The sequence below is a fragment of the Cynara cardunculus genome (genome assembly GCF_001531365.2).
Source record: "Cynara cardunculus var. scolymus isolate 2C chromosome LG 11, CcrdV1, whole genome shotgun sequence".
Taxonomy (NCBI): Eukaryota; Viridiplantae; Streptophyta; class Magnoliopsida; order Asterales; family Asteraceae; genus Cynara; species Cynara cardunculus.
In genome coordinates this window covers 14,376,343-14,397,560 of record NC_037538.1, presented here as the reverse complement: position 1 = coordinate 14,397,560, position 21,218 = coordinate 14,376,343, and the positions used below count along the sequence as shown (strand labels likewise).

The window sequence follows — 21,218 nt, the reverse complement described above, 5'->3', positions numbered from 1 at the left end:
TTTCTAAAAACCGTACACGAGGGATAGTTGTTAAGTGCGATAGAGAAAGATGGTAACAACCAAATATATCCTCTTGCATGGGCCGTGGAGGAGGTTGAAAATAAAGACAGTTGGAAGTGGTTTTTAAATTTTCTAATGAAGGACATTGGATTAACCGATGGGTTAGGAGTAACATTGATGTCAGATCAACATAAGATAATAGTATATAATAACTAACTGCACACACTTGCTAATCTATTATGAATGTGATCATCTAATTAGTTAATTGCATTATGCTAATACAAGGACTTGTTGAAATTGTTAAAGAGGTATTCTCACTTGCTGAGTATCGTTAATGTGCTAGACACATATACACCAATTTCATGAAGAAGTACACTGACATCCAATTCAGATATTTGTTTTGGGTTGCATCCAAGTCAGGGCACCACAAGAATTTGAAGGAATTATGCAAGAAATTAAAAGTTTGTCTCCCCATGCTTATGAACATTTGATGGAAAGACAACCGTCAACATGGTTCAGGGCTTTCTTCAAGATCGACACATCATGTGATGCTGTAAAAAAGGAGCAAGTGAGTGTTTTAACTCTTTGATTGTCTCATCTAGGAGAAAACCTATAATAACAATGCTCGAGGAGATTAGAGCTCTTGTGATGGAAATAATGGTTAGGATGAGCAACAAAACATGCAACAAGTATGATGAAATCTGTCCAAATATAAGAAAGAAAGTTGAGCAAAATAACGCGCTAATGCGGTATGTTTATGATTATTATGCTTTATGCATATAAGGTAATTTGTTTCATAAATATTACATTATGGTTTGCTAATATTTTTTGCAGGTTTTGGCGTGTTGCTCCCAATGGAGGGAATCTTTTTGAAGTAAGACAAGGACTAGAGGGTTTTGTTGTCGATACTCAATGTAGAACATGCACTTGCAGAAGTTAGCAAGTTTATGGAATTCCTTGTCCACATGCTGTTGCAACCATATACTTCATTCACCAAGATCTAGCTAAGTTTGTGTCTCCTTTGTTCTAAAAAATAAAGTTCATCAGTACATATAATCATAGGATCAACCCTTTGAATGAGATCAAACTTTGGCCAAAGACAGATTTTGCCAAACTTTTGCCCCCAAAGTCTAGACGCATGCCTGACAAGCCTATAATAGCCAAAAGGAAAGATGCAAGTGAAGGAAGTAGTCACACTAGAAGAAATGCATACGGCCATGAAGTTGTAGCCAAATCGGGGGGAAAGATGACTTGCAGAAATTGTTTGGAGGTAGGACATAATTCTAGGAGTCGTAAAAATAAAAAGAAAGATGCACCGATTCAGCCAAAAAATCCAGTTGGTAGATAGAGAAAAAACAACATAGAAGAGGAAGATTTAGTTATTGGAAACAATATAAGAGGAAGGGGTTCACAGGATACGATTATAGGAGTAAGTATAATAATTGTGATTCACTGTTTTTAAATGAATAAAATATTGTAGCTAAAAGTACGTTTATTTTGAAGGTTTCACAGGTTAGTTTTGAGGCGAATATATCAATTACTACTGGAGAAGGTATTTTCAATATGTATAATCACACTTTGTTTGCATATTTGCATATAACTTATATAGTTGTACTAACTTGCATATGTTTACATAAGGCAAGTTGATATAACTTAGTTATTTTTTTTATAATTATTTTGCAATTTTAAATATGACGTGGATATTAGTTTTAAAATAAAAAATTAATATGGCATGAAATATCTTAATTGGCAAAAGATCTGGATGATGTCAGCATTAACAGGTCAACCAGAGCCTTAAATAAACAAAAAAAATTGATAGAGATATTTAAATGACGATTTTAAAAGTTAGTTCCCTAAAATAAGAATCAGATGAAAGTTGGTTCTATTTGGGTGTAATTTTTTCTTAAATAAAAACTAACTTAAAATTTAAGAGTCTATTTACAAGCTTAATTAAAAATAATTTTATTTTATTTCATTAATCTTTTAAGTGGGTGTTTATGATTGATTATTTGAAACAACTTATACTCCTTTATACAAGTCTTTATCAACTTATTATAAGTTAGGATGATTTAATTTTTTCTTAAAAACTTCTTATTACCGAATAACACTCCAAAGTACTTATTTTCAGTGTTATACTAAAACAAGTCAATAAATTATTTTTATAAACAATTCCGAACAGTCTTTGAATCAAATGTTTTTAAGGTTGAAATGGAATAATTCAATGGGGTTCGTAATATGGGTAGTATCCCCTTTGACCCTTGCCATGGTACCATTTCATTAGCTTTTTGTTGCAAATATTGAAAAGGGATTTGCAGAAATTTTACTACCATATCATCTTCCAGTAAAAGTTCCAATCTTTTTCGGTCTAGGGTTTTCAACTCATCGCCTTTGAATTTGCACATATTTATCCAGATCAAATTCAATACTTTTATTTCGATTCTTTTAGATTAGGTTAATTTCCTCTGATCTTATGTTTCTGCGTCCATGCACGAGCAATTTATTGGCTTTAGGTAGCCGAGCCTGAGCTGTATTCAAGTTTGTTGATCGTTCAATTTTGGGGGAGACGTATTTATTTATTGTTGTAATGTGGAGCTTGGTTTCAAAGTAATTGTTTGATCTTAGCCTTTTCATGTTCTTTTTATAGATTATTAAGTTGTTGTTTCATTGGGTAGAAATTAGAAAGTTAATCAATTTGATAGATAGTAGCCAAGTGAATGTATACTTCAGGAATGGATTATGACCGAGAAATTGGTGGTGGTGCCACTGCTGCTGGTGCAGGCACAATGCTAATACCAACAAGGTTTGTGTGGCCTTATGGGGGAAGAAGTGTATATTTAAGTGGTTCTTTTTCAGGGTAAGATTTTAATAACTTCTCCTTTTCTTAAGATGGGTGATAAGTTAAATGATAAAGAGAACTGAACCTTGTTTACTTAATGGCAATGCCATTTTGTGAAGGTGGTCTGAACAGTGGCAGATGACCCCAGTTGAGGGTTGCCCTACTGTGTTTCAGATGATATGCAGTTTACCACCTGGTTACCATCAGGTTAGTTATTAACAAGTTCCATTTCATATATCAATATACTTATGGAAGCTGAAATATGTCTGCATTAATGGTCTGCAAATATATAGATGGCATTGAAGTAATAATCAATGCTATTCATTAATCCATGGTGCTGGTTATTTATTTCCACAGAAGTATATAGATCCCATTCTGAGTTGCTTATTGCCTGTTAATGATACTATGGGCCTACAGGTCTAGACACACTCATGTATGTGAATACTAGTAGTTAATCAATTATAGAACTATGTAAATGTGCATTTTTTATTTCTCATTGATTCTTGTAGAAACAATGATAATAGGAGCGTGCTTATAATATTATGCAACATTAGTTTTAGTAATTGTTAATGTTCCCAATCACCTTTTATTAGTAGTATATATTGATTTTTCATTACTAGTTCATTGCATTAATAGACATGGCATGTTCATAAGCTTACAGATCAACGTAATTGAGAATAAGGTCAAGTTTTATGATGTTGAAATAGGTATTCTTGAAATTCTAGATGATGCCTATGTGCCACTTGAGGACCCTTTTGAGAGGTTGTGGTCTGGTTGATCCTTTGATTTTTGCTTGAATGAATCCACTTTTTCACTATGTTTACCCACACATATTTGTACAAAAAATACCAATGAAGAATCTTCAAGGCTACTGTAGCTCTTCTCATGCTACTAGCATATACATCACACATCAGTGACACTAAACGTGCTACTTAACAAAAGATGGGTAATTGAAGAAACTAATATAGTTGAAAATTCTGGTGGAATTTACATAAGATTGAGATTATGTTTGAATTTAAATAAATAAAGTTGTATGTTGGTTCATTCTCAACCTACTCTTTCTGTTTGTTGGCTTGTTGCATTCTTATTCCTTGAATGAAGACTTGTGCTTCTTTTTGGTCTCTAATTCTGTTTGTCTTCAATAAGCTGTTAGAATATCCATGTTAGTCTCGCATGCCTGTGTTTTCTGAATTCAGTATTATAAATGACAGACAACTCTGTGCACAAAGAGCTTTTATTAGTTGCAATCATAATCTAATTGAAGCCCACGTCCATAAGCAACATCAGTCCAAACCTATATTCAACATTAGTTCATTGGTAGATTTTATTTGAAATTGACAAAAGGGTGTTGAATTACAGGGTCAAGCTTCTTGATGTCCAAGGAACATTTTGTAAAGAATTTGTAAATGTTAAAGTTTTTTTGTGTGTGAACAAAATCAACTTCTCTATCGTCACTTGCATTTTTCTATACATTGCAGTACAAATTTATTGTTGACGGCGAGTGGCGGCATGATGAGCACCAACCTTTTGTAACTGGTAGTTACGGTACTGTTAATACTGTTGTATTAGCTAGGGAGCCAGATTATATTCCTACAGTCCTGAGTCCGCAGATGACTTGTGGTTCAAGCATGGATGTGGACAATGAGGCCTTTCAGCGTGTGGTATTGGACTTGCTATTAAGTTATTGTTTTCAAATAGTGTCTGAAGCCTTTGTCTCTGCTTTTATTTTCTTTCTAATAAATTCCAACATTTTTCATATGTGAAATCCTTCGTGCCTTTTATTGTGCTGATTCCTGGTTTTTTGCAACATCAGCCAAAGTTTAAGGTGATAGTAACTAGTGGTTGGAAATGTTTATAGTTATGGCATGCTTTATAAACTGAAAAAAATTGTGCTCAACTGCTCATGAACCATTGCATGCAATTATGCAAACATGACAATTCTGATGTTACCCAAATCCTCTTGTTGGTCATCTTCATTAAGGCAAACTAGTAGTGACTATTTCCAACCTGTTAGGAATATAGATGATCAAACTCAAACTTATGAACTCTACCTGTATCCATAATTGGCAAACTAGGAGTTGCTTCTTAATGTGTCATTTAGGAGTTATTAGGGTAGCACACCATGTGGTGGTTGAACCTTAAACCAAACACAGGGACAACTACAAGTTCTTTAGCCTGATGTTAATTACTTAATTTCATAGTTTTAGATGGAAAAGGTTGGATCAGAGATTTTTTTGGGGGGGTGGGGGAAGATGAAGGATACAAAGTCGAGGAAACAAAGAGAGGCAGAAGAGATGCGATGTTTATTGTTTAATACAGAGGAAAGAGGGATATGTTTGCTTGGATCTATGATAGATAAAGAGAGAGGAATTGACGTGTATAAAGAAGAGGGACAAAAAATTGAAAGCGAACCTACACGCCACAAGGGGATTCTGTGGAACTCTCGATGAAAGAGAGAGAAAGAATGAAAGTATGTAGCTATATCAAGAAGCCTTTCAAGGAACTGAGTTAGCTTAACTTCATGCTATCTAGTGGGCTCCTGATTCCTGCTTCTGTATTTACTTTTCGAGTTGCTACTGCATGTATGTTCTCCTTGTCAAGTATTGTTTCTGCAATAACTCCAAAGCCCCTCCCTTCTGGAAATTTGTTGCAGGTGAGGGTCTCAGATGGTATATTACATGAGCCATTGCCAAAGATATTAGAAGCAGACCTGGAGGTATCCCGTCACCGGATTTCTGCATTCCTGTCTACACACATGGCTTATGAGGTCCTTCCTGATTCGGGCAAGGTCAAATGATTTATCCCTTCTCTTCTACTTCTAGAATGCAGTTGGAAGTTTATATCAGTTTGTTTCGTATATTCTTTTCTCTCACCTTTTCTTGTTTTTTCTTCCTCTCAGGTCATTGCCTTAGATGTCGATTTACCTGTAAAGCAAGCATTTCATATTCTTTATGAGCAGGTACATCCATTGCAACTCTTGATAGATTGTCAATCAATTTTGTTGCACCTGTCAGTTGCATCTTAGTAATTGTTTTAAACCAAATGGTTGACTTACCTGCTTATGGCTTTGAGGGCCGAATTTGCTTTGCTAGGTTAGTTTTTGAGATGCATGGATCTTGCTAGCATTTGGTTCTGGAAAGAGAATGTGTTGACAGAGATATATTGTTGTGTACTTTTTGAGTTCTAGGATTTTTTTTATGTGCCCGCTCTACTGTATACTTGGGATCTTTCTGTAGGAAGTACATTCTCGTACTTTCTTAAACTAAATGTTGGACTTACCTGCTACTGACTTTGAAGACATCTTTGCTTAGTCAAAATAAATAGTTTTTAGAAGTGGCAGATTATGATTTAGGGGGTTTTTGGTTAGAGGTATTAAGCAGTAATCAATGGGAATGAAAATAAAAGAAACTGTTTGGTTTTCTATAATAAAATGGACTCATTCCTCCAAAAGCCCAAAATTTTGTTCCTGGTTAAACTGGGGGGAATGAAAATTCATTCCCATTTTCATTTCCTTTCATTTTCATTTTCATTCCCATTTTCATTTCCTTTCATTTCATTCCCATTTTCATTCCTCAGCCTGAGCCAAACAAATGATGCACGGTTGTTAGCATGTTGGTTCTGAAACAGGGTTCATAGTTTTTTTCGAGGAGTTTGTTGGTTAAGAAGATACGTTCTTCATGTTCCCAGGTCATGATCATGACTTCAAAATGTTCTATGTCAACTACAGGCTCTGATAATGTCGTCTTGAAAATATCCACTCTGTATATATTAGTTGTACTTTGATTTCGAATCTCAAACTTGTATTTACCAAAATTATAGTTACTATTTGTGCTTCTGACACCAATCTTTTTGTGTTTACAATAATTAATTGCACCTTTTGATGTTATTGGTATTTGGAAAGATGTCATATCATAAAATTGGAAGTAGTCAGTTTGGCATTCCAAGTTAATGTAAGACAATTAGTAGAGAACTTAGGACTACTGGAGATTGGCATCTTTTTTTGTTTAAAGGTCCGATGAACACTTCCACCTATCTCTTCTACTTATCAAATACCATCTCAATTTATGATTCTGCATGCTTTTCTATGATTATTATGCTTTCATATGCAACTCTTTTGGATTGATCTATTTCAGGGGATCACTATAGCTCCTCTTTGGGATTTCTGCAAGGGGCAGTTTGTTGGAGTTCTAAGTGCGTTGGATTTTATTTTAATCATGCGGGAGGTAAATTCAAGTTGAATTCAATTAACAATATTCATGTTAATTGTTATAGGTTTTTTCATATTAACTTCAATCAAAAAGAACTTGTTGACTTGTATATCTCCTTGCCTCACTTCCACTATTACTTTTGTTTTGACTTGGTGATGCAAGTAATTCAAGAGCAAGGAGCACAACAGTTACATTGTTTTTCTCAACTTGTATACACATACACACACGTGTATAGATATATTATGATTTAGTAATTTGCAAATGTGCATGCTTGTAGGAGTCTAGTAAGTTCATAAAATGGGGTAAATATTGCCTAGGATATGCAGCTGAAAAAAAAACTGAGACTTGTGTTGTTTACCCATATTTATTTTCTTGTAATTTCATTTCATTTTGGTATAAGAAACATTAAGTTTTCTTGCACGCTTTTTGGTGTTTGATGATGCTTCAAACTGAAGACAAAGTATATCTGCTATTGTATATATATATATATATATATATATATATATATATATTAGCATTTAATATTTTAGACCAACAGCAAATCCTTTATTGCAGAGTAGTGCTATAATTGGGCTCATCCGAGTTAAGGAATTACTTTAGGCATCTAGTGTCAGTTCAAAATTTGCTTGGCAGTGTATTTCGTCACCTACTCTTTCTTGAAAGAATTCTCTGGTAAAGGACAAGTTACTTTGTAGTATATCGGAACATATAATCATCGATTTCTTGATGAATATTGAATATAGTGTTGATGATTTTTCAGTTTATACTTGGCTGATTGTTTGATTTAATTCCTTTGCAGCTTGGTAGTCAAGCATCCAATCTGACGGAGGAAGAACTTGAAACACATACTATTTCAGCCTGGAAAGAAGCAAAGTTGTATCTGAGTAAACAAACTAATGAGCGTGGGAAAGCATTTTCAAAAAGGCTAGTCCAGGTGAGCATTTCTTTCATATGTTTAGGTCCTTGGTTTTTAGGTGGGAGCTCTAAATCACCATGTGCATTTAAATTTGATACCCTCATGAAGCAACTGAGTGGCAAATAGGGAGCCTTTGCTACACTTTTAGAGTGGAATTGCCTCATGAACTCAAAAGAATGTGCATTTGAATGAAATAATTGTTTTAAGTCCAATATCTTGTACAGTGCATAAGGTGCTATTTCCTTATCTATACATGTGGAAGCCACCTTTATGGAAAATATGAAAGTTACTCCCAATTCCAAAATTTTGTCTTAGTCTAACTGATTTTACTAGGCAATGTACTTGTACACCCCTACTCCCTCTACCTCCTCTCCCTTTCCGTTGCCTCGTTATATAACCTACGGAAATAGTTACCGCATCACCCTTAAATGTCTTCATTTTTCACCAAGACCTGGTCATTTTCGTCATTAATACACCTTCGATGTTCTAATTCCTGACAACGCCTCTGCTCCCGGGCTTTGCCATATATGTCGTTTTTTTCAGCTTCTCATTTTGCTTCCATTTACACCTCCCTCAACCTACTCTTTTCGTCACCCGCCTGACAGCCAGCAGCTTCTTAAAACATGTTTGCTTCAATTCGCTCTGTCATCGTTCCACCACCACGATCCCTATGATCCTTAGTTCTTCGTGATTAAACTCCTAGTGTATCCTTGGCGACTCTTCAAACAGTGTGGGCTACTCTCCTCTGTAAGAAGTCAACTACTCAAACCACAATGTTTTCAACATGGCGCCAGGAAATCTTGCTTTCTATGTTTAGATATTGATGAGAGAAGAATTATCCCCTTTGAACCACTTTTAAGTTTTAACCTACTCTCTTGGCCACTTACCTGGCTGCCTGCACTTCAATTGACAACATGCCTTACATCAACTAAATTGCTAATTTTGCTAGATGGACAGCTGTAATTGGTGGATTACTCTGCCTTCATTGCTCATAATTTTGTTTCTTGTTCCATGAACAAGAATGATTAAGTGGAACAAGAATGATTAATCTGCATTCTTTCTCGTAACTTCACTTACTGACTTTTAAATTTCTTGTCTTACTTTTTAATGTTAAAAAACATCCCAAAATTATGATAGCATTTTAGGAAGCATAATTTGTTTAAAGATAAATAAAACACTAATAAAATTTATTTTTCTTAATCTAACACACTCGTTAATATTCTGATGTGAAGTAAAGAAAAGTTAGACGAGGAAAGGAGGCCTTCATTTTTCATGAAATGATGCAACGGCGTTAGTCTAAATCTTGGCAGCTTTTTAGCATATGTAGGACAGTTTTGAGTGGGACTTGAACAGATTAATGTGAAGGGTGGGGAGATGTCAATAGCAGATATTATTGGTTGGCTTTAAATAGAAGTAACTTGATATTTTCTAGGAAACCAATCTTTATTATTGACCTATTTTTGACTGTGCAGGCTGGACCAGATGAAAATTTGAAAAATTGCGCCTTAAAGATACTGCAGCATGGGCTGGCTACAATTCCCATCATTCATCCATCCGCAGAGGATGGTGCATGTCCACAGCTATTGTATCTTGCTTCTCTTTCTGAAATACTAAAATGTAAGAGTTTTTGTTACTTTCCAGAGTAATGGTAGGTGTCTATCTCACTAAGTGTATCTGCTGATATAGGTGTTTGCAGATATTTCCGACATTCTGCCAGTTCATTGCCCATACTCCAGCAACCAATTTGTACCTTTCCTTTGGGTACATGGGTTCCAAAAATTGGAGAACCAAATAGACAACCATTCGCGATGCTGAGACCAAGTGCTTCTCTTAGTGAAGCATTGAATTTGTTTGTGCAAGGTCTGATTTACGCTCGCTAAGTTTTCCATTATCCTGGTTTAAACTACAATATTGTGCATTCATCTCTATCGACCTTCTAGGCATAACTTCTTGGTTTGTCACTGCATCATCAATTTCGAGTTTTTGACAATTTGCATCATTAATATATATCTTTCTTTCAGTACAATGCCTGCTACAGGTTAATTACATGCTATGGCTTTTCATTGCTTCAGTTCATTTAAAAAAATTGGAATTCTTTACTCCTGAGTCCTGATTATGTTTCTTTCTCTCTGAATGTTCGTATTGGTTGGATTACTATTTACTTCTAAGTGGGAACTCCATATTTATGATGACAAATGACTTCAATTCATCATCATGAAATCATCATTTTGGGCCCCACTAAAACTCGTCTAAAATAATACGTTATTTGATGGCTGCTTATTGTTTCTCTATCCTCCTCACCCCCTCAATTGTCGCACATTCTATCCTCCTCACTATAGCTGCCATATGAAACTAGGAAACCATTAAATAAAAGAAAGCTACATGCTTTCCTAACTATTATCGTAACTAACAAGGATGAGAGTAAAACAAAATGGGTAAGCTAACATTAACATGATAGTAAGCAAAACATAAATTATTAATGCCAATACTTGCTTATATAATGTCGTATTATAAACAAATAAGAATGTAAACTTTTTATAATAATAATACATAATTTGCAAACATCAATTTCTTTGAATTTCCATTTATGTCCTGGCTCGTCATTGTATCCTCGAGTTATACGATAACTTGGTATGCCAGTGGAGGAAGGATGGTCTGTTCTCCAATCTAGCTTGGTATCCATGTGTAATCAGCAAAATCTTTGGGAAGAGGATGGAGACCAATATGCATTTCCAATGATTTACTGGAGACTCAAAATAATCATGACTGGAACTCTAGGATGAGTTGTATGTTCACCATCACTGTTCTTGTTCCTCTCGATGGTTGTGATTAGTTTTAGTTTTGACAGCATTAGTGAAAGATGTATGGAATTCTTTCTGATCCTTGTTGCTGTAAGTTCGAAAATCAAGTACTTGGAGGTGAACTACTTGTGTTTGCACATAGCTAGGATACATGTGATGCAGCCTCCTTGTTTCATAAATCTAAAGGCACTTTGGGAATGAGCACCTACCGAAGTAGTGCTGGTAACAATCATGAATTATAAATTAATAAAATTCACCTGAAGATTTCTGTTTTGTTCCGGGAAGAGGAAGACCCTGTTTGGGTTGACATTATGTTTTTCAGAGAGGGAATAGATGAAATGGTTATGGTTGAAGTTGTGCTTTAGAAATGTGATGTAGTCCCAAAGCTAGAAAAATCCGGGCTTCAAAATTGATACCACTGCTGTAGGATGGAGGAGGATAAGAGAGTCGATGACAAGAGCAAAGAGAAGTGAAATGGAAGATAAAATCCTTGCAAGATGTTGGCCATGAGAATCCACCTCATAATTATAATTAAATCATAAATCTCTATGTTATTAGGATGAGGGATTACATCTAATACACGTGTTACAAAGAACATTTGGAATTTCAAATCCTGATAGAAGTAGGGAACAAGCAAATAAATGGAACTCCATACATCCATAGTTATTATTCTAACAAATAGTGGCAACACATTTACTGCATGGTTGATTTGAATGCTAAAAGTTCTCCCTCAAGCTTATTCTAAAAAGATCAAATATTGAATTGCATGATCTTTTTAGGATTATAATTTTTTGACACAGTTGGTAAATTATAATTGAGCGATACCTTTGCAAGAAAGGTATATATGTAGAAAGGTAGTTATATATACATATAGAAAGGCAAATTATATTTCTATCAATATATATGTAGAAAGGTAGATATATAGATATAGATATAAATGCATACATAATCTGGTCCCCCCTGCAACATAGGTCTATCAGGTTTTACCATGTTGAGTCTCATTTGTTCCCCTTTTCAATTTGCAGCTCGCGTTAGCTCAATTCCCATCGTTGATGAAAATGACTCATTGTTGGATGTATACTCTCGGAGGTAAAGCTATTCCTTTGTGGCCATTCTATTTTCTGGCATTATCTTTCTTAAGTTTTACACCGTCTCGTTTCCCTCTTCTGCAGTGATATTACTGCATTGGCTAAAGACAAAGTTTACACGCACATTAACCTTGAAGAAATGACCATTCATCAAGTAAGTACCCCAACTCTCGTCTTCTGTGCACATATTAGTAACTCTACTATTTTGAGACAAGCAGTAGATTGGTCAGTAAGTGTTAACCATCATATATATGAATTGTACATTCGGATATCAACCACCGTCCACTTTACGCATAACGTAGGTAATGGTATGATTATTGTCATGGTAATTTATATTTATTATTTTATCAATCAAGTAAACCTCAATGACTGCATTTACAGTAGGAAAAATTCCATTTCCTTCCGTAATAAATGACCGATAATTCATTTAACAAAATGTGTCACCATGAAGAGACTATATACAGCATGAAATAAACAAGTCGAATGCAGGCTCAGTAATATAAAGACTTTTTATCAAATATATCTAGAATATTTTAAATGGGAGTGACATTAAAGAATAAGTGATGAATGTTCTTGTTTGAGAGGAAGATTTAGAAAGGACGTGGAAACAGAGGCAGTTGCACTTGAAACCGACTCATTTTCTTTTAAATCAATTTGTGGCGCTTTTATTCTCTTGGATAAGCGACATGGTTTGTAAGGTGGTATGATTATCTTATAAACTGGCCTCAAATTGAAACAAAGAAGCCCCACATGCTTTTCTGTTACCTTTCCCCTCAATGCGGTTGTCTTTCTGGCAGGGAAAGTAATCTCCCTTGAAACATGTTTAATGTCTTTATATATGCATGCTAGGTGTGTACATATATATGATGCCATTTTTCTGATTCCAATTTTCTGTTTGTTTTTAAGTTATGTTGTATCTTTTTATTTGATGTATTGAGTATATTCAGGCATTGCAATTGGGACAAGAACCATACTCTTCTTATGGGGCAGCTGGTCAAAGATGTAACATGTGCCTGCGCTCAGATTCTCTTCACAAAGTGATGGAACGAATGGCAAAGCCAGGTGATTATTGCTCACTATAAATTCATATATGTTTGTGATGTATATATATATATATATATATATTGGGAGGTTCAAATAAGAAGGTTTAATATCTGAGAAGGTAAGAAGAGAGTTCTTGTGCAAATCATTGAAAAAATCAATTTGAAGATGCATATGTGAATTTATATGAATAATCTGTAACATGGGTTCACACATGCATCTTCAAATAGATTTTTTCGTTTTTTTGTTCAATAATCCACATATGAACATTCACACAGCATTTCCTTATCTTCTCACTATTTTTAGCCTTCTTATATGAATCTGCCCCTATATATAGACTTAGGTTCGAGGAAAACCACAAAAAATGGAATACCGAGGAACACCCAACTAATCACATGTGAATGGTTATAAGGGTGTCCCTCAATTTTATAGCGTCAGGATCAAACGAGAAGGTGATCAACTTACGAGAAGTGCAATAAGGGCCAAGTCACATGTGATTTACAACATGACCATAAGGGTGGTGTTGACCGGCCATGCACATCCTTCTAGACATGTAGTAAATCACGTGATTTGGTCCTTCTCACATTTCTCGTAAGTTGACAATCTTTTCATTAGAATCCTTGTATATGTATAACAGTACATGATCATTTGATGCTAAAAGCATTTGTGGGCTTTGATGCAACTACTACTGTACATGTTATATATCGCATTTGAACTACATAATTGGCTTGTTAGTGGTTTCAGATATTATTTAGCACACAGCATAATAGGTTTTCCGTTTTTGTATCTAATCACTTGTGTATTTCGTTCTTAGGGGTAAGACGGCTAGTGATCGTGGAGGCTGGAAGCAAGCGTGTAGAAGGTATCATATCCCTAAGTGACATATTCAGGTTCTTGCTTATAAGCTAGTGGATGGATGCAACATCTTTCAAGAAAACAATCTGAGGTGTTTGTTAGCATATGATGGAAGAATAGAATAGGGGATCGAAGTAATAAATTTGATGATCGGAAGCCAACGTGTGTAGGTGGTTCCTTCTTTTTCAACAATTTGTGATTGATGTTGTTGCGTCCATTTTGTCCCTAAATTTAAACATTAAAGTGTAACCACAGATTTATATGTAAACAGAATTGCAGCAAATGGTCCCAGGTTGGTGGGTATTGTTGGTCGAATCGTTGCAGGTTGGCGGTGTCAGGTGACACCACCGTAGCAGATGGAGCGGTTGGTGCAATGTCACTTTCTGCCAGATTTTCTATTAAATCCATAACCTTTTGACAGGTTTGGGGATGTTACCATGTAACAAAAGAATGCCTAAAAACCTATCAAAAGGTCACGAATTTGAAAAACACTTGTTAGAAGGTCATTCAACTAAAAAGTCGTCTTTGATAATATGTAGGTATATAACCTTAGATGAGATTTTAATTAAATCAATGACTTTCGTATAAGTATGAAGTCATTTTTCTTTTAATATGTTGGAAGTTATTAATTTAATTAAAATCTCATTTAAGATTATATACCTAAATGACTCTTTATTTTCATGAAATACATGTTTGGTCCCTGGCATAAATAATCATCATCAAAATAGTCCCAAGTTCATTATAAGTTTTGGCAAATCGCAATTTGTATGATACCTACACTATATTATAAAACATTTCCATCCATAGGATGAGGGTAAGAGCATGGTATTGAAAATAATTGCTTACCAAATGTTAGGGTAAGGGGCCGTTTATCTAAACACTTACTCGATAAACGCTTAATGGTAAAATTCAACGTTATCGCTTACTTACCCAGTAAGATTTTAGTTTACCAAAACGATATCATATGTAACAACTTATCCAGTAATCGCTAACCGTGGTAAGAGTTGTCGCTATCACTTACCGGGTAAGACTCTCGGTCATTGCCTTCGCTTTTACCAGGTAAAATTCTTGGTCTGTCATATTCATCCAATGACGTAATATGACTTGATAAGCGCTTACCCAAGTAAGCATTTGGTAAACGGTCATTGAAGTACCAATCAAGTAAAAAAACCACCCCTTTCTTACTGGGTCAGTATATCAATCAACATATAACCACCCCTTTCTTACTGGGTCAGTATATCAATCAGCATATTTGTGGGTAAGGGTATGTTGGTAAAGAAGCTGAACCAAGTTAGTAGTACTGACCAAATCAGTAGCAGTCTCAATGGGTCTTCATCCTTGCCTGCTCAAAATGGGACCATCTCCAATGGAAATTAAATATTATGAAATAATTCAATAAATTATGTAGTAACATCAAAATATATAAAACCGTCACATTTCAAATAGAGCTGGTAAATTAGAAAGTGGTGAATCCATTTGAGAATGTGGAGCAAAAAGAATTATAACACTGTATCTATCTATCTATCGATCTATCAACCAAAGTGTCATTATTCATCAGTGAATCTGTGCACTTTTTTGTATCTCCAAAACTGAAGCAATAATCTTCAACGATGCTCGAAACTGTTGAATCAATAATCTTCAAATTTTGTCTCTCCAAAACTGAAGCAATCTCAGGCCTCCTTCCTACTAGAAAACCGAATGAGAATGTAAATGTTGATCAAATTGATGGAATCTTGAAGTAGTCGGGATCAAAGTGATGCAGTCTCACGTAACCATCTTCACCTCCGCTTGAGAAACTATTATTATTACATCAGTTCAAAAATATATATATATCAGATACAAGGTAAAATAAATCAAGTATAGAGAGATGTTCAAACGAGAACATACAAGAAAAATAAATCAAGTATAGAGAGATGTTCAAACGAGAACATACAAGAACACCTGTATCACGTGTCTCATGTTTTCTTGTCATCTCAAAAGAACTAAAAGAGTACAAATGTAAGAAAGAAGATTTACATGTCTTAACAAATTTCATAACTAGTTTTTACCCATGAGATGATTAGGTCAGTGTCAATTTAAATCAATGATACAAACTAGAACTAAATGGCATCAACATAAACACATTTATACAACTTATTCATATATGAATACACGATTAGTTAATCACAACAGTCATGTTCTCCATGTTAGCAAGTGTCTTTGCAAATGCATAGAGGTTTGAGGTAGTATGACACGGCTTCATAGCTACAACATGATGTCAATCCCATTAATTACTAGAAGAGAAATACAGCACTTATTCATGAAACTAATTTGGCACGTGAAAAATCCAAGCAGATAAGAAATTTTCCCTAAAGGCGGGTGGTGTACTTGCATAAACAGGCAAGACTTTTGAGTCTGGCAGCCGGAGTGGATGTCACAATCCATTTGGAGACTGGGATCTTAAGCCAGCCATCTATATGATGCTCTTTTTCTTGGTTTTTTTTGGGGGGGTGGGGTGGGGTCGGGTGGTGGTTCAGATTGGAGGTTGTGGGTTACAAATCCTTCTGCACATAATGACCCTTGAGAAATACGTGCTTAGAACAGGGGTAGTACAATAAGTAAGAAAACTGTAATTGAGGGTTGAAGGGATTGTGATTTTACAAACCAAAGTAGTGGGGTTGGGTCGTTCAAATAGCCTCAACCAACCCAACCCATGTGCACCCCTAGTGTAGAGGGCAGGTATCTATCGGCTACCAACAAATGCAAAATCTAGTGAGAAGTAGAAAGATAGAGAACTATTTGATGTAAAAAATCTAGGCGGAAATTATTATAATAAATATCAACCAGATGCTTACTTCATTATTAGATCTCAATTTCAATTTGTTTGCCAATGAAGAATGTACCTTTTCCCATCAGGGTTGAATGCCAAAGCATTTATTGGACCAAAATGTCCTTTAACGCCTCCAATCTCTTCTTGTAAAATCTAGTAGATACATGTAATATTTCATAGGTCATTAAACTATCAAAAGATCAGATCCAAATCCAGTAGAAAACATGTTGCCAACAGATACCTTGTCATAAAACTTGGCTTCAAATTTCCCTGCACGATGATCAGTTGTGGTAACAGCAGATGCATCCTGCCCACCTCCAAGCACCACCTATAAAGGAGGTTTTTCAGTGATGACTTGTTACAACAAGCAGGCTTATTAAATGTACATATGCTTTAAATTCTCAACCAACTGAACTCATGTTAAGCAATTCCTTGGGTTAAGAAACATTAGAGAAGATGTTACACCATCATTGTTATTAATTATCCAAATACCTAAAATGTCCTTACCAAGCCAAAATTGAGAAAACTTGTGGACCCGATTCAATGTCACAAGAATCTTAGCAAATAGGTAAATTTGCATAGAAATCTTACTAAAAAGAGCACTGCCCTTTTGGGACAACCCAAAATAGAAAATGTTGCATTTTTCGAGACAGGGGGTATAGGTTTCCATTTTTAAGCACCAATTGACCATATACACCATTGAAGACCAGGATGACAGAAACTCATTTGAAAAAATAATTGAACTCCAGACACCAAGTTCAAAGAACGAATAAAGGAACTAGAATACCATGAATCAAGATTACATTAGAGACGTGAACCAATTCAATATACACAGCAAGTATCATAAAACAAACAAAGATTATTTATTGAACTTACATGGTTAAGAAGTGGAGACATGGCAACGGCATTGACTGGGCGTTCAGTAAAATATGTCTTGATCAATGTCAGCGATCTGATGTCCCAAAGCTAATAAATAATTGGAAAAAGGATAAGAAATGCGGTTAAAAGGCTATAACACCCACCATGAGAAGTGATGAAGAGACATAGATTACCTTTGCTGACTTATCTAGAGACCCGGTGAGAAAATGTGATCCATCAGTAGCTTTTGCAAGTGACGTAACTGTCTTTTTGTGACCAACTTCCTTGTCATTTTCTTGCAGCAATTTTCCTGTCTGTCATTTCAAAATAAGAGAAATAATGAGTGAAACCAGAAATAACATAAGGACGATGATGAGCTGAATGAAAAAAGGGAAAAAAAGAAAAAGTAAATAAAGAAGCTGACAATTGTGCAATTGCTAACATTGTTTACTTAAGTTTGTATTTTGTAATTCGACATGGAAGTAATATTTCATTCCAGCACTTCCAATATACACAAGCAACTTCTCATTGAGATTACCATGATTAGTGTAATTAGAGTATATTATTCAACAACTATAATGATTTGTGTGCTAAGAGTAATTATTCACTAGGATTCTATAACTAATACTCGATATTGATTTTAAAAAATGCTACATCCCATCTGTTATATTCAAATAACTCATATGATCTGCCAAAACAAAAACCATAAAGTTTCTGTGGGATGGATGATAAACAGATTTGTCCTCCCATAACCCAACCGTCAGAACATAAATTAAAGTTCCACCTTTGACTTCTCATCCACACATAATTAAAATGTGAAGATGTTTGTATTCCAGAAGGTACTACCAGCTATATATATATATATATATATATGAATGCTTATGTACAAATTTAGCGTTCTTCTATCTGCATAAAATACTAAGAAAGCATGGTCTTTTGTGTGAATTTTGTTAGGATTCTACAAATACTGCTTCAACTGCTAAGAAGAAAACATGTTAAATGTAGAAAGCATACCTCTGTGTCCCAAATCCGGACCACAGCATCTTCGCCAGCACTAATGATTGTCTTGTTCAGAGGTCCCCAAACCGCTCTATTGATCCTTCCTTGAGGACCCTTAAGTACTAGTACAGAATCACCAACCTCTGAAAAGTTACACCAATTAGAACCAAGTTATATTGAATTATAAAACCAATGCACTGCAGCGAAAGAGAGATTAAAGATGCTTTCTCATGCCCACATGCAGAAAGAGTAAAAAAAATCATATTTACTGCTATTCAGTTCCCATTAACAGGAAGACTTAAAAGACCAAACATAAAATACATAAACTTACAAATTAAAAAAAAACCAACTCCCCGATTACCTGAATACATTTATAGGCCCATATCTAACCAAATGAACAAATTTGACTCTTCCTTTGAAAGTAGAACAACATAGTAAATTTGATATCATTAAAAATAAGTCAGGCAAATTTGTGAAACAGCAAACTCACGGTCATCTGGGTCTGCGGCAATGCATTTGACGTGGATGGCAGAAGACAACCCCATAAAAGGGTCTGTGGTGATGACAGCAAGTTTATCACCAACAGCAAAATCAACAGCTCTAGCAGGTGAATCGAAACTGAAAGTGAAAAGCTGTGTTCCACTTTGAACATCCCATAGTTTAGCCGACTGATCAGCACTACCAGTAATCAATCGTGACGAATCTCCTGCAGAATTAATCCTCAATCAGTTATCTAAAAGCCAGATCCTATGCTGGTCCAAATAGCAAAACCAAATTGGTTTTCCGCAGTTACAAACTCAAGAAAGGAATGAGCACATTGTCAATGGCACACGAAAATAGCCAAAAACCAATCAATAACCAATTGTAAACTAATACAAAACTCCTATTGATGTAACAGAATTGATACATAGTTAATCAACGAAAACTTTTACAAAACCAAATTGACAACTTGAGGAAATTAATAACTTAATTTTGAATACACAAAACCGGTTGTTAACTTGACGAAATACCGAGACTCAAAGAGGTAGAGAAAGAAAGTAACTTACTTGATACATCGCAGCACCAAACAGCTCCATTGTGACCACGGTATGTGCCCAACCGTTCGCCGTTATCGGCAAACCAAACAGTTGGCATATGATCTTTGGCGCAAGAGAACAGAAGATCTCCGTCCCTGTTATACTTGAGGAAAGTGAGTGGCCTCTCGTGCCCTTTCATCAAGATTGGCCTCATCTTTGCTTTAATTTGTCGAAAATTTGATCGAAGAAAATTGGGAAAACTTTTCCGAAGTTGGAAACCCTAAATCAGACGAAGACGATGAAGATGAGTGCGGGGTTTTGGTTTGCAATACTATTTTACAGATTTCGTAGATTTGGAAAAAAGTAACGTTAAACTCTCTCTTCAATTGTTTGGTACAACAGACATAATTGGAGAGGCCCGGATAGGATAAAAGGGTATGATCGGATAAGACAATATTAGATGGGACAAGATTGGACTGGATAAGACATAATTAGATGGGATAAGATTGGACATAACATAAGTATGTTTTGTGTTTGGTATGATTAAGACTGGACGTGACAAAGCTAGACAAACTATTTCAAAAGTTATTTGATGATTTTAAATATTATATAGTAATTATAATTAACATAAATAAAGTAATAATTAAATAATTTAATTTATAAATATTTGTACATAATTTTCATATTTGTACCAAATTTGAATGAAAATTTTGATATAATTGGTGGTAGTAGTGGTGGCGGTAGAGGTGGTTTTGGTCATGGTGTGTTGTGGTGGCCGACGGTAGTAGTGGCAACGGGCGGTGGTGATCCGTGGTCGACGGTAATAATGGCAACGAACGATGGTGGTCGGTGGCCGACATTGATTATGGAGGTAGAGGCAGTGGTGCTTGGTGTTGGTGGACGACGGTGGTTATAGAGGACATGAAGATGGTAGATTGTGGTGGTGGTGGCGGTTGACAACGGTAGAGGAGTTAGTTGTGGTTGATGTAATGAAGATAGTGGTGGTGGTGGTTATGGTGGAGGTGAGGTGGCAATAAATGGTGGTGGCCGATGATGGTTGTGGAGGTTATGGAGGAGATTGTTGAAGTAGAGAAGGAGTTGAAGGTGGCGAACGATGGTGGTGGTGGTGGCAATGGACGGTGGTGGTCGACTATGGTAGAGATGGCAATGGACTTAGTGAACGGTGGTTGTGGAGGCGGTGGATGATGTTGTTGTAGTGGAAGAGGAGGTACAGGTGGCCGCAGGTAGTGGCGGCGGTAGCCGAAACTAGCGGTAATGACCATTAAAACAAATACCATATTAAGATTATATATCAAACTAGAATAGATTAATAATATTTTAGTTTTGGTCTCATTCTTGTCCCATTTTGTTCCACTTATTTTGGTGGAACAAGAAAAAACTTCTTTTGGCCCATGATGTCCCACATTGTCTCAATTCTTGTCCCTGACCCATGTCGTGCCAAACGTGGGATAGTGAATTATTGTTCTGTCCCATGCTGCGCCAAACATGGGACAGTGAATTTTATTAGTGATTTTCATTTTTCATTGCTATGATTTAAAAAAAAACATCTAATTTTTTTTTGACTTTTTCTTATTAAATTTCATGCAAATTAAATATTATAGAGTAAAGTATTTCTTAACTAAGGGGCTATTTGGTTGCCTCTTAATGATGACATTAAGAGGAAACCTCTTAATCGGTCAGAGATACAAGCTGTTTGGCAAAAAAATAAGAAGCTCTTAACCATGACAAAATCCTCTTAACGATTTAGGGGTTAGGGGGCTCCTAAATGGT

General features: G+C 35.5%; 2 protein-coding genes across 5 annotated transcripts; one reads left to right on the top strand and one right to left on the bottom strand.

The window, feature by feature from the left end:
• The first annotated feature begins 2,274 nt into the window (after positions 1–2,274).
• Positions 2,275–14,141, top strand: LOC112521229 (sucrose nonfermenting 4-like protein). 4 transcript variants are annotated; one of them, XM_025129963.1, is made up of 14 exons: positions 2,275–2,604; positions 2,779–2,854; positions 2,956–3,043; positions 4,315–4,497; positions 5,490–5,624; positions 5,736–5,795; positions 6,970–7,059; positions 7,844–7,978; positions 9,433–9,577; positions 9,647–9,820; positions 11,787–11,850; positions 11,934–12,003; positions 12,797–12,911; positions 13,705–14,141. In XM_025129963.1, exons 2-14 carry the CDS (start codon positions 2,784–2,786, stop codon positions 13,797–13,799), a joined length of 1,425 nt encoding a protein of 474 aa, XP_024985731.1. In that variant the 5' UTR covers positions 2,275–2,604; positions 2,779–2,783; the 3' UTR covers positions 13,800–14,141. The 4 variants fall into 4 exon arrangements, with proteins under 4 accessions (XP_024985731.1, XP_024985729.1, XP_024985728.1 ...); XM_025129961.1 differs by having other exon boundaries at positions 2,728–2,854; XM_025129960.1 differs by having other exon boundaries at positions 2,275–2,854.
• A 1,038-nt stretch (positions 14,142–15,179) lies between these two features.
• On the bottom strand, positions 15,180–19,827 carry LOC112522119 (eukaryotic translation initiation factor 3 subunit I-like). Its single transcript, XM_025131198.1, has 8 exons — positions 19,458–19,827; positions 18,902–19,117; positions 18,427–18,554; positions 17,607–17,726; positions 17,431–17,520; positions 16,796–16,882; positions 16,628–16,707; positions 15,180–15,541 (listed from the first exon to the last, which is right to left on the bottom strand). The coding sequence occupies exons 1-8, from the start codon at positions 19,639–19,641 to the stop codon at positions 15,463–15,465; spliced, it is 984 nt and encodes a 327-aa protein (XP_024986966.1). The 5' UTR covers positions 19,642–19,827; the 3' UTR covers positions 15,180–15,462.
• Between the last annotated feature and the right edge of the window lie 1,391 nt (positions 19,828–21,218).

What these genes read in the sequence shown, in the direction of transcription:
- LOC112522119 (XM_025131198.1), bottom strand. Translation starts at nt 19,641, where the DNA reads ATGAGGCCAATCTTGATGAAAGGGCACGAGAGGCCACTCACTTTCCTC. An exon ending in TTGGTGCTGCGATGTATCAA is followed by an intron (nt 19,118 to 19,457) that starts GTAAGTTACTTT and finishes TTAATTCTGCAG; the next exon opens with GAGATTCGTCACGATTGATT. An exon ending in TCCGGATTTGGGACACAGAG is followed by an intron (nt 17,727 to 18,426) that starts GTATGCTTTCTA and finishes TTGAAATGACAG; the next exon opens with ACAGGAAAATTGCTGCAAGA.
- LOC112521229 (XM_025129960.1), top strand. Translation starts at nt 2,715, where the DNA reads ATGTATACTTCAGGAATGGATTATGACCGAGAAATTGGTGGTGGTGCC. An exon ending in TACCACCTGGTTACCATCAG is followed by an intron (nt 3,044 to 4,314) that starts GTTAGTTATTAA and finishes TATACATTGCAG; the next exon opens with TACAAATTTATTGTTGACGG. An exon ending in GGAACGAATGGCAAAGCCAG is followed by an intron (nt 12,912 to 13,704) that starts GTGATTATTGCT and finishes TTTCGTTCTTAG; the next exon opens with GGGTAAGACGGCTAGTGATC.